This window comes from Anas platyrhynchos, chromosome 9 (assembly GCF_047663525.1).
Source record: "Anas platyrhynchos isolate ZD024472 breed Pekin duck chromosome 9, IASCAAS_PekinDuck_T2T, whole genome shotgun sequence".
NCBI classification, from domain to species: Eukaryota; Metazoa; Chordata; class Aves; order Anseriformes; family Anatidae; genus Anas; species Anas platyrhynchos.
In genome coordinates this window covers 2,425,728-2,438,948 of record NC_092595.1, presented here as the reverse complement: position 1 = coordinate 2,438,948, position 13,221 = coordinate 2,425,728, and the positions used below count along the sequence as shown (strand labels likewise).

At 49.8% G+C, this 13,221-nt stretch overlaps 1 protein-coding gene across 3 annotated transcripts in view; it reads left to right on the top strand.

Annotated features, from left to right (window-relative positions):
• The window catches only part of PPM1L (protein phosphatase, Mg2+/Mn2+ dependent 1L), an 84,373-nt gene that overhangs the window by 10,040 nt on the left and 61,112 nt on the right, over positions 1–13,221 (top strand). Inside the window, exon 2 of one of the 3 annotated variants that reach the window (XM_072042259.1) lies at positions 2,556–2,608. Coding sequence is in view for 2 of the 3 variants with exons in the window: in XM_072042257.1 (XP_071898358.1) it covers positions 3,735–4,137 (403 nt within the window). In the remaining variant the exon portion in view is untranslated. Of the gene's footprint in view, positions 1–2,555; positions 2,609–3,266; positions 4,138–13,221 lie in introns of those variants that run through there. The other 2 variants (XM_072042257.1, XM_027464653.3) reach the window with 2 other exon arrangements.

The following is a 13,221-nucleotide window of genomic DNA, read 5'->3' as shown; positions in this document are numbered from 1 at the left end:
TGATACAGAGGAGCTAAGCAGGGAAACCTCGGAGTAAATCAATGAGAATTTCCAAGAGCATGGCACGTCCCTGGCAGCTGGACTCAGCATCAAAATTCTGGGGCCGTGCTCCCACCAAGGTCCAAGGCAAACGCTCGCTGACTTCAGTGGGAACAGTTTCATCTTTTGGTCCGTATTTCATTGCTGCCGTCAGTATTATCGTTTCTTTGTGGGTACCTTTTCCATACCTGGATCATCTGGTGTCTGGGAAATTACCGAAACCAGATTTCAGTATCAGTTAAACTCGGGGCTTTCAGTTCCCAGGTTCTCTCTGCATACATTGAACCTTCCCAACACCCCTGAGATGGGCTCCAGCTGCACAGCAATGCTCTGCTTCACGGCTGTGCCTCGGTGCGCTCCATTCCATCCCAGCCTTAACGCTTAACTAAAAGATGTTGCTAAAACACGAGGCTGTTTTCCAGGAACCTCCCCACATCCTGTGGCCCCCATTCTCACCGACACGACATGGCCGGGAAATAAACAAAGAGCAGGCTGTGTGCGGGAAGATGGGCGGTAGTGGGGAGAGGGAACTGAGAGTCATGGAAAATAGAAGAGAACAACTTATGTGGAAAATTGCTATTTTCACTCCGCATCTGCAAATGTTCCTCTTCAAGGGAGACACGAGATGAGCAACATTTCTATAATAGGATTTCTCCTGGGTTTACCAGAGGGAAGGGAGAATTTACCTGCAATGCTTGGCATTTGCTGCAACATCAAGCTCTGGAACAATGTTATAAAGTGTTGTTTATAGCAACTAAAAGAAGGGATAAAAAACTTCTCCCGACAAACTGGGTCTTTATTTACCTGTTATCAAAACTACTGCAGAAAACAGTTTATGATATTTTTATACTGCTCATCCTCTGCAGAGCTGTGTTTGTCGTGGCCAAAGAACATCCTGAGTATTCTAAAATTCCTTCCTTTAAACATCTGAGAAGAAAAGTGAGAGATACTTTGCTGCATTGCCATTTTGTTCCTCACATGCGAAAAAGACAGTTTTGTAGTCATCATTCCTCCTAAGTTTTTTCTATCAGGATTTTACATATTAGCAGAAGAAACAGGAGCTGACTGTGGGCTTTGTGGAATATTCTGGTACGTGTCCTTGTTCCCACCTGCAACGAAAGGACAGACCTGCCACCAGTTACACCTCTGTGCTCTTCTGAGCTATGCCAAAAATTAGCTTCTGCGCTATGCTAAAATCAGTTTGCATAAAGAGTAAATTATTATTATTTTTTAAGTTGTCATTGTAAGCATCTTTCTGTGAGGCTTCTTACAACTAAAACCCTGTGTTCCTATCACAAGCAAGGAGTGACAATGCTGAGTGTTGGTGTTGTATAAGCTAACAAAGAGCGAGTGCCTTTTCTAATATCTCACTCTGCATTTTGATTCTGGGCACCGTGAAAATTACCATGAGTCAAAGTTGGATGTTGCTGCTTTGCTCTGGCCCCAAAAGAATTTCCCATTTTATTCCCAGCCAGGCAACACAAAACCAATACCGGTGTATTATACCACTAAAGACACGATCAATGCGTGTTTATATTAGCCGATGATCTGTTTCTGTAGCTCATGCTTGAGATCGAATGATGCCTTCACAGCTTCATGACACATGGCAGCAGCAGGAGGAGCTGTTGAGCAAGGTATGGTTGTTCCTACATGCTCGACGCATTGTAGAGCGGGTACCCTAAGTTTTGTGAAGCTGACTCTGGGGTTGCTTTTCTTTGCTTTCGCAAGTGAACAAATGCCAGAGTTCTCCCCCCAACACAAACGAAATCTTTCAGTACCATCTGATATGCTGAATACTTAAGAAATTTTATTTCTCATTTCCAATGTTTAAAAGAATGCGTTTGGATCTTGAAGTTCTGTTCTTCCACTGGGAGATTTGCTGGAGCAAACCGCGTAGGATATGGCCATCACGAAACCCTCCGGTGAGCTCCTTTGCTCGCTCTGGATCTGACCGCTGGGTTGTCCCACTGGTGCTCAGAACCTCCTCACTTTGCATTTCTGGTACCTCTGTGCAGGACTTGCTGATATTATCTGCACTGCTGGCATTTAATCGTCTCTGCAAGAAGTAACTCCCAGGGGAGCTGCTCTAGCGGGTACAGCAAAAAGCCAGGGAGAAGGAATTGGCGCTCTCAGGCCATGCATACAAAGACAAATTGACTGTGCAGAGGGATCTGTGTTGTACTGCAAGTGTCCCAGCCACACTAAGACATAATTTAGATAGAAAATAATAATAATAATAGCAGAGGTTTTGTTTAAACTGAGTAGTTTCGCAAGAAAAGCTGATTACAAACTGGGGACCCAGCCTGACCGAAAAGCTCCAGTGCTGGTGCTGTTACAAAGTTTGCTAAACTAACAGAAATAATTCCTCAGTACAACATATTGCAGCCCCTGTGTGTCCCGATTAGCGCCGTGGTTCCTGAAGCACTCGGTAGGTTAGCCACCCCGTGAGCAGCAGACACAAAGCCTTTGCTATTACCGTGTCACCAAACTGACGTGTGTGTGTCTTGGCCTTTCAGGTAACGGGCGCGTGGCTCAGCTCCAGGGGACAGCGGCACGTGGGAAGATAAAGGTAAGAGAGTTTCCTGAACCGTTCACCTTTTAAACTCTTACTGACGTGCCACGTACCGCTAAGGTTTAAAGCAGTGTTGCTGATACAACATGTTGTTAACTTTCCTGCTTTTCAGAATTGGAGGTAAGAAGCAGACACAAAGAGACAAAATCATTGTGTTTGGGTTAACCAGGTCTGGGTTTGTGTCATTGATTGATCTTTGACAAGCCAGCAGGAACCCGCTCATGTCCGTGTCCGTGGTGCCGCATTGCCCAGCGCCACAAGGCAGTGGGGCGGGTGGACGGCAGGTGCTGGCTGGAGCAGGGTGCAGCTGAGATGCACTTCCAAAGGCGCGTTTTTCTCTCAAAATTTCCACTTTTCATTCTCAGCACCACTCCCACGTGCCTGCCCGTCCCAGCACTCCGGCTGGGCAGCTCGGGGCTTCCTGCTTCAGCTCCGCGCCCCCACCCGCAGCGCTGAGGCCCTCCCAGCCCTAGCCCCAGGCCCAACCCAAGGAACTACATCCCCCACAATCCCCCGCGCCCCGCGCTCCCACCCCGCGCCCGCTGCCTCCCCGCGCGGGGGCCGCCGGGACTTGTAGGCGGGCGGCGGAGCCGGGCGCGGCGGAGGCGGTGGCGCCCCGCCCCGGGGGAGGGCCGGGGGGCTGCGGGGGGCCGGGGGGGGGGGCGCGGGGCCAGGTGCGGCCGCTGCCTGCCCGCGGCGAGCTCCCGGAGCGCCGGCCTCCCTCCCGCCCTCCCTCCCGACCGCCCGGCCCGGGGCGGAGCGGAGCCGAGCAGCGGCCTAGGGGCGGGATCGGGCGCTGAGGGGAGAGCGGGGCCGGGCGGACAGCGACCGCATCGCACCGAGCCGGGGGGAACCGCACCGAGCCGGGCCGGGCCGCACCGGGACCGGGACCGGGACCGGGACTGGGCCGGGACGAGGCCGGCAGCGGGAGGAGGCAGCGGTGGGGAGCGGGGCTCGGGCTGGCCGCACGCCGGCTGCGCCCCGGCCGAGCATGCGGTGAGCCCCCAGCCCCCAGCCCCAGCCCGCAGCCCGCAGCCCCCAGCCCCGAGCCGCCGCCCCCAGCCCCAGCCCGGCCGCCCGGGCGCGCGTCGCATGGTGCGGGGATACCCGGTGCCGATAATAAATGATAGAGGATACAATGACTTTGCTGTCTCTGCTGGGTCGGATCATGCGTTACTTCTTGCTCAGACCGGAGACCTTGTTCTTGCTGTGCATCAGCCTGGCCCTGTGGAGTTATTTCTTCCACACGGATGAGGTGAAGACCATCGTGAAGTCCAGCAGGGATGCGGTGAAGATGGTGAAGGGCAAGGTGGCCGAGATCATGCAGAATGACCGGCTCGGGGGGCTAGACGTGCTGGATGCAGAGTTCTCCAAGACCTGGGAGTTCAAGAGCCACAACGTGGCCGTCTACTCCATCCAAGGCCGGAGGGATCACATGGAGGACAGGTTCGAAGTAATCACCGACCTGGTGAACAAGACTCACCCCTCCATCTTCGGGATATTTGATGGGCACGGAGGAGAGGCAAGTGCTCAGCTGGGAAAAAAAAGGGATGTGGGGGGAGGAGGGTTACAGGGCAAGGGACACGGGCATGTCCTTGCCTGTGAGGTTTCAGGGTTTATGTCAAGACATTGTTTGGGGGGTTGTGCCTTTCTCCTTCAATGGTGGTGTGTGGGGGAAGATGCTCTGAATACAGAGGGAGATACTCCATTTGCTTTCTCTTTCATTACCACTTCCACGATCAGCATGGTGTGAATATGTTTGCACCCCCTCTGCCCTTTGCAGTAGTAAAGGTTTAATTGAAGCAAAAGTCGTTGAAGGTGGCTCTTACGTGCGTGGAATAACGATGATGAGCACAAACTCCCTGGAGGCATCTTTTGTTACAGCGAAGTGTGGTGTGATCTGATTTTGGCAAAGGGCTAGTCTCGTCTCCCCCTCCTGTCAGGAGCTGTGCTCATCCGCTGCGTTCGGAAGGAGCGTCCTCTCCGAGCAAGGCATGTGTGCAGCCCCGAAGCTGGTCTGTGTGCGTGTCTTCTGTGCAATTCACCTTCCCTCGAAGACCAGCAAGTCACTGAGGACGAGCATTGTGTTTATGAATTGCATGTGGTTTTAACGTAATTCTAACTGTGCTGGCGTGCTGCTGCCCTCGCTAGTGGAAAGCCAGGAACGCCGTTGGGAAACTTTGGGTGCGTAACCTCCAACTTCTCAGGCAGTGGTTTCCTGGAGGTTGAGCTGTGTAACAAAGGTTAGAGCGTGAGGGGGTCCCTCAGTCCTTTCAGGTGACAAATGTTGAAACTCCAGTTTCCTCCTCATTTAGCAGCGTGCCACTCAGCTCGTTGTGTAGCACGGAGCACGTCCTTCATAACTGTGGCAAAGAAATGCTGAGGAGGCGGCTCCTGTCTGACACGCCAGCTCCAGCATCCCTTACGCAAGGTAGGAAATTACCTTCGGGGTTTTGCTAGGATGACAGGAGATGGAGAGGAATGGGGAAGTTTTACATGAAAGCGCTCCTGCTGAGGAGAGGGGTGAGGCTGCGTGTGCTGCACAGCACGAGAGCCTGGCTGTTCCTCCAGCTGCTCTCATGGATCACGCAGATAAAGTCCTTCCCGAAACAGCCCTGGCAGTGACCAGACGCTAATGGAGCACCAGGATGGCAGCTGCTGTCCCTCTGAACCTCTGAGTGCTGCCGGAAGGATCCAGGCCTTAGGCACGTAATACAAAAGCTTCTCTTCTGTTGCCTGCACAGTTGGGAAGGGGGTCATCTGTGATGCTGCTGCCCTGCAGTGGCTAGCACTTTGTCCCCTTTAAAATAAAGCAAACACGCTGGACACTGAAAATAGGCAAGTTTGTAAACATCCTGCTTGTGTTTGAACCCTGGGCTCCTTTTTGGTTGGGACACAGTTGTGGCAGCACTTAGTGGCACACTCATGCCAGGTCACTGTTCCTTGGCCTTTGAGGAATAGCAGTAGCAACGTGTGTATGGATCTCAAACTGCTGCGTCTCTTCTCTTCAGGGAATATAAGCTCTGCTGCCCGGATTGGTACATCTGGCTTTTTGTTTTCGGAGGCTTTGGGAGGGAAGGTGCTCGTGTTGCATCTTGTGCCGCCTTCCCGGTTGTTTCACTTGTCAGCTTTCCTTGTCTGAACTGATCAGCCAAAACAAGTTTGCAGGAGTATCCCTGTTGTGTTTTTAAATGGTATTCTGAGGTGGTTGCAGATAGAAGTACAACAGAAGCACTCAGATTTGGGCACTGTGGAGGAGCGATCCTCTTCAGTTTGTTTTGTATCTTCTGTGTTTCTGCCCTGTACCTGCGTACTCAGTATCTGAAATAACCCCAAACTAACACAGGGAATGGCAAGATGACAAGAATGTGCTCCCTCTATACGTCTGTCCATATATCTGTATATAGGCAGAAAGATTTTGTTATGGAGCTTGGAATCACATCCAGTAAAGCTGTTACAGTGTTCGTACAGGACCTGTGGAAAGCTCAATTATCTTCAGTATTCTGAATCCTCAGAGAACTTGTTCTAATTCGTTCAGTGGCAAAGCGTGAGGCTTTTAGAAGAGGCCTGTCATTTGAAGGGTGTTGCAGATCTTTCTCCAAATCTTACGCAAGTTAATATATTTAAATGTAAGTTGTCCTTTCTCTTGTTTATGTTTCTCAGAAAATCTCCAGATGTTCTCAGTGGCATCTAGAGCCACTGAGAGAGAGGTGTCTGGTCACTGGGGCACAAGGAGTTTCTACTTTTAGGTTTTATGCAAAATTGATCAGGAAAGCATGAACCGTGTGCTTTCCATACAGCCAAAACATATTATGGAAAATTGGGTTTTATCTATGCAGGTTTTAGAGTTTTCAGTAGAAACGAGGGGGGAGAAAAGAAAGACCAGGACTGAAGAGTCTTATTTAATCGGCAGTACATAATACTGAACCTGAAGCCTCCATTTGAACTGGTTTTCTGGATGTCTTATTTTATTTTTATCTCTGTAAAAGAGACAAATGACTCTGTGGAAGGCTTTGCTTTCATGTGTAGCAAAGCCTTTGTAAAGATTAAATTTTCACTGCGCGCTCCCATTAAATGTCTCTGTGTGTAGATAAAGAACAAAGACCGGCTCATCTGCAGAGCTGCGTGTGAAACAAATTGTTCTAGATGTGAAAAAATGTTTTCCAAGTGGACAGTGCCACGTGTGAGATGCGAACTGAGTACTTAGAGCGATGTGCAGGGGAACGTGTCCTTGTTAATTAGTTCCTGCCCTGTCAGGGTGAAGCGGAAGGGGGGTGAAGCAGAAGGGGAGCGAAGCACGATTCAAGTAACACGAATTACTGCGTCGTGCTAATTTATGAAGATTTCTGGGCTTTGCTCAAGTACAGCCAACTTTCTGGGTAAATTCTACCCTTCTCTTATGTCAGTTGCTCTCCCGTCTTACAATTTCATCCTGAATAGGTTGGCAGCCATTTACTTCAGTTTGTGGCTGCCTTGATAAACTGATAGACAAAGAATTGTAAATGCTCTGTGTTCAGCTAAGAATCTGATGAGCTGCTGCAATTACCTGTTATAGGAAATCATATTTTAGGGGTGAAATGTGATGTGTGGTGCGTAGTGCAGGCTTCCTTTCTTACGAAGTCAGCTTGTCTTTTCCTGGAAGGTTGAGCAGCACTGGTGTGGCACGGGTAGAGGGCAAAGAAGCAAGCTTAGGAGGAACGAAGAAGTTTCTGCCTGGTGTCTCCCTGGATGATTCTGGTCAGAGGAGTCTGTAAGGTGACGTGACTTGGAATCAAATCAGAACCAAATAAAGCATTGGGCTGTTATCTCATTGGCCTCTTTGGGAAGCCTAAAGATGTCTTGCACGCTTTTTTTTCTTTCTCTGTCGAGAAGTCTTGGGGCTGTGGAGGCTTGGAGAAGTAGCGAACTAGATAAATGATAAAATAAAACCCGATGAGCTTGAAAGCTGAGCAGCCAAAGGGAAGGGATGCTTAATCAGAGCGATTTAACCACATTAACTAGCAGTTACCACAGGGTCCCCTTTGGAGATCCTCAAGGCTCAAGCACCGGGCTGACCTGAGGTCTCAGTGCTGGACGAAGCAGCTCCGCTGCCAGCTGCAGTTTTGTGGCTGTGGCTACTCTGCAGGTCGTTTTATTGGTCCCACCGGGTGAGGACTTCTAAAGTAACGCTACTGACGGTGCCTTCTGTGCTGCCTGCGCTTGTTGCAGCTGTAAACGGACACAGATCATCACGGTGAGAAATTAAAGCTGAGTAATTGGCTCATAAAAAGTGTCTCGCTCTTTCTCGTAGCCTCCTTAGGCAGGGACGTGGCAAGGCTTGCTCCTTGGGAACCCGAGCATGTGGATTAGGGCATTTTGCCTGATACAGCTGGTTTCAGAGTTGCGGATAGGGTGTTGCAGTATGGGAAATGCACCTCTTTACTCACGGTGTAGGGAAGCCTAAATGCGAAAGGAGAGGATTTGCTGTATAAATAGCTCAAGTTTCGAATTCTACAAACCTTGCAAAGCCTTCTGTGCCGCAGGGCCTTGAAATCAGTAGCACAAACTTTTGGCAGAAGGCTCTGGTTACTGATTAACTTACCAAAAGAGAAAAAAAAAAAAAGGTCTGAAGATAATGGTGAGAGCCCTTCCTAATGTTGTCCAAGACTATGGAAACGAGAGTGCTGAGGTGCAGCCCAGAGCAGACGGCACCGCTCCAGCCGCGTTGCAGCAAGCCCGCCGCGTGCGTGCCAGGTGGGTGAGGTGTGGGGAGAGCTGAGCAGCCCTGAGTTGCCCTTGCAGAGCACGGCAGCTCCTCTGGGCTCTGCACGCCTGCGAGTCGGTGCTTGTGCTCCTGGCAGTGCACGGGATTGACAACCTGAGCTCGCATGTGCATAGGCCACGCTGTGATGAGCGTCGTCTTCTCAGCATTGATGGGGGGAAATTTCTTCTGCTTAACCGGAGATGGTAGTTGCCAGTTGGAAGGAAATGCTTGCCTCCTACCAAATATGGGTTGATAACAAGTGAATGACTTCATCTTTGGTTTCGTTTCTTTGTTTGTTTGCTTTCGTTTGGTTTGTTTCTGATCCTAATAGCAAAAGGTGTTTATGCTGGGAAGAGAAAGCTGAAAGTTCTGTTACTTTTCTTTTCTTTTCTTTCCTTTTTTTTTTTTTTTTTTTTAATTTGGGATCTGTTAACTAACTCACACCCTGTTCCTCTGATCCAGATCTACTTAAGCAAACTTAGCAATGAAAATGTGTCTGTTGTACTTCTGAGCAGAGGCCATTGAGGATTAATGGCTTGATATTTAAAAAAAGAAATGTAGGAATAAATGAAACAACAGCTTTGAGGTTCTGCGGATGTTGTAGCCTCATAAAGGTGAAGTCTTTGAAGCTTTGCAGCTTTAAAAAAGCAACTGCTGGGGTTACTGCTGGTTTTCCTTTTATAGTCATTTCTTTCAATTTCAGAAGAATGCTCTGCAAAGTGCCTAAGTTTGAATGAATATTTACATGGGTGAGGCCGCGTTGATCCACGGGTTTCAGATCTGCGTGTAAATTCCACAGAAGTGGCCTGCAACGTGAACCAAAACGACACAGAGGAACACTTCTCTCATTTTGCTTACTGTACCCAAATTTTGATTCTTGGATGTCGCCTTACAGGGTTAGGATTTTCACCCAACAAGACCACGGTTGTGTAATGTTTCGATCTGCTCTGTGCTCTCATTGACTCTGCAAAAATGTGACTTAAAATTGATTAAAATGGTGTAAAAACATGTAATTGGAAGCAGGGAGTCTCGTCGCTGTCATTCACAGCTGTATTACTGGGCGTGGAATTGAATCTTTTTCAATTTTTATAAACATCAAAAAGTCAATTACTTCTAAACGTGGTCTGCCAGCCTCGCTCGAACCGCTGCTTCCACGTCGGGGCCAGCTGATTGCCACTGATTTAATTACATCAGTTCTGATCCACAGGTGCTTTTAGGTTATGAGCAGTCGTTGAAGTTTCTCGGTGAGCTGGAATAAGGGGGGCAGGTCCATGGGAAGTGTTGGTGTGCGTGCTCCTGCCCCGGGCTGAGTGCTCAGCCGCTCGGCCATCGCCACAGCTGCGGGACGGGAATGTTCGAATGCTGATGGGAGCGAGCCTGGTGCTTTTCAACTTGAGACCCTGTGCTAACAGTGTCCAGCCCAAACAAATGGCTCTGGGGCACGGGGAGCTTGGTGGAGGCAGGTCTGCAGGTCAGGGGGTTGGATATTTTCAAAGCACGTGCACAAAGCACATTGTGCCTTCGGAGCAGGGAAGCTGCAGGCAGTAACTTCTCACCCTCGTGTCGTGAGGTGCCTTGCCCTGGCACCAGGAGCCTCTGAATCACATCTTGGGAACGGTGCTGGATGAGACCAGTCGTGTTTTGTGACCCAAAAGGCATTAAAAAGGTGTCTGGCACTAACGATTTTGGTCCCTGAACCTCAATGTTCAGGGCTCACTCTTCTTTTTAAGCACATCACAGACACCAGAAAAAGGAACAAAGTGCTGATATTCTGTGAGCTCTGGTCTGAATTCACAGCCTCCAAATGAGAGCTCCCAGAACTAGTTTAAGGGCAGCGGCTGCTATAATTATGCACTGAAAGTCATACGCCTCTGGCTCCACTTCTCTCCAAAATTCATTAAAACCTTAAGGTTGCAGCGAACTCCCCAACCCAAATTCTGCCTTTCCGACCCCACTGCTGCCCCCCTGCTCGAGGGAAGCGTCCTGGCTCCCGTTCCCTGCTCTCCAGATAACCTTGGGGCCCTACCTTTGTCCCTCGCATCCCGTGAAGCTTACACCTTCACCCCTTTAGGGGATGCTGTGCCTGTGGCAGCAATTTGGGGCTGTGCAGGGGCAGACCCCATGCGTGCCCAGCTGTAGGACCACGCAGACGTGGGAGCAGCTGTGCAGGAGCCCTCAGCAGTCGCTGCCTCTGCCGGGGTGCTCGCCTGCAGGGGCATTGTGCCAAGGTAAGGCGAGCTGCTGCTGCTCACGCCATGTGGCAGGGCCGTGCTGCTGAACGTGATCCCTATGTTCCTAGAAGCGCCTCCATGTGCAAAATCTGTACCGAGCTCGGGAACGCGCTCCCCGTGTGCCTCTGCAGCCAGGCAGCAGGTGACAGCCGGGCTCTCCTTGCTCCAAGCCGGCCTCAGAGGCTGCCCCCTGCTCCTGTTCTGGGCGTGATGGATGTTCCCTCGCTGGCAGCCCAGCAGGACAGAGCAGCTTCCCTGGCTGCTGGCCAGCTCCTCGCCCAAGGGATCTTCGCTGGAAAAGATCATCATGAAGATTTATTTCTTATTAGCCCCACGGAGTTTCAGCTCACCCTGAACGTACCGTGACAACAAAGAAGACGTAAGACAAGTCCAGAAGGAAGTTTCCGTGCTGCCAAAGACGTGCCCACAGACAGCTCGTGAACCCGGGCTGCCAGGAGGTGTGGGCAGGGTCAGCAGCTGCTGCGAGCTGGGCAGTGTTTGGGCTGGGCACTCAGTGTGCCTTCACTCCAGTCGGTTAGCTGGTGTTAAACACTCCAGCTAGTGGTTCTGTTAAAGCAGCTCAAAACTTGCTGCTAAACGGAGAGATTTGTTTGAAGGCAATTTAGCTTAAAAAGCGTGTCACTTTTGTTACAACTTGGAGGAAAAAAAAAGCTTTGAAGATGCCAGAATAGCAACAAATACTTGAGGCAAGGTGAGTAGGTGACGCTATTGAGGGTGTAAAGGGCAGCTGCAATAACTGCCCTGCTGTGCCAGCGTTGCCTGGTACCTGGATCACAGAGCTGGGCCTGAGCTGCTGCAGGTGAACTATCGTGAGCACACCCAAGAACTAAAAAGAGCAGAACGCACTTCTCGAGACTCGGGGCTTCCAGGTTTAGACTCATGTGCAGGCTGTGGAATGATCTGAACGGAAAATCCGAGCCTTTTCTGCTCTCGTGGAAGTGGCATTGCAGGAAGGGGGCTGACGTGTGGCTGCAGCTGAGCGCTGAGGCAGAGGATGGGGAGGAGGAGGAGGAGGAGGAGGAAGCACTGCTGTGCCCGGCGAGTGCCGGGGCGAACTTGGGGGCGCAGCGCGGCAGCACCAAGTTGCAATCCCGCTGCTGCTGATACAAATTGATTATGATGCTGAAACATTGCTGGCTCTCATCATCTCCGACCTTGTCTGATTCACAGCTGTGTGAGCAGCTGACATCTCCAGCCAGACAATCAAAGGACGTGTCTTAACTGCTAAACCGCCGCGCAATTACCCGCAGCACGTCGTGTCGGCAAACCTCAAAGCTCCCCTGGAGAAATGAACATTTATTTGCATTTACTTTCGGTGTTAAAATGTTATCCCTTGCAAATTTTCTCATTGTCATAAATGGTACAAAAGCTTGCTTTTTTTTTCTTTCTTTCTTTTCTTTTTTTTTTTTTTTTTTTTTCCCCAAATCCCCTTCAGGGGTAAACACTTGATTTTATTAAGTTCTGCTATAATAGCTGAAACTGTCATACCGTAGTGTTTTCAATCAATACACTTTTTAATGTAATAAATCTCTTTACTTTTTTATTCTCTACCAGACAGCAAACTGCTGGAGGACACGAAACATTTCTTCTGCTCAGTGGAAGTGCGCGGTCCCTAATACAGTTCTCTGGTGTGCCACGTCTCGCTTGCACTTCTTTAAACTTGCATTTTAAATGGAAACGTGGTTCATTTGCAGGTAGTCTACGTGTGGACTGCAGGATTACCTAAACTTTCCCTGAAATGTGTTTCCACCAAACACATGCTGAAGAGGAGGTATTGAAAAGGGGAGAGCAGTGTGTATGTGTGTGTGTGTGTGTGTGTGTGCGCATCGGTCTGCCCCAGCTGCAGGTTGCTGTAGGGCTGGGGACGTTTAATAACCCTCCTAGCACGGCTGTCAGGCAGCCACAGGAAAATTACTCTCAGGGTACCACTATTTATATGCTGCCCGAGTTCCCAGACCTGGGAGATGTGTGTGTGAGAGTGATTTCGGGGAGTTAGGATGAATCCTGTTTTATCTCTCTCTTTCTGTGCCTGTTTGAGAGGAACAGAGCACATGAGTGTGCGTTTTGGCTGCGTTTCTTTATGGCTCTTGAAAGAGCACTAACAGTTTTATAACTCTGGCGGCTCTGAAAACTAAACTTTGCCCTCTTTGTTTCTACTGCTGGTCATTGCTTTGCTGGCACGCATTGAGAGTCCTTATTGCTCAGGACGTAGAGAACAAAATGCGGGACCAGCTGCCGGTTTTGGAGTGCCAATTGGCACGGAAACGTCAGAGAAGAGCTCCAGGCTGCCCCTCCTTTTGCTTATGTTTCATGCAGAAATAGAATGCGAGGTGCTGCGTTAATTCACAGGGAGATGGATGGGACAAACTTTCCATTTTGCAAAAGAGAAATGTTTTATGCTTTCATGCAAAATGCATCACACGAGTTTGACTCTTTTTTTAAAGGGGGCTCGTCTTACGACTGCTCTTCCAGCGGTGGTTTTGAAAGGCAAAGCAGAGTGATTGAATTCTCAGTGGATGAATGTTACATAAAAGATTTGTAATCTTTGGCAATTAGAAAATTGTTGCTGAGGTTAATGACGATATTATTTTTAACATTGAGGGCAGGAGCAATCT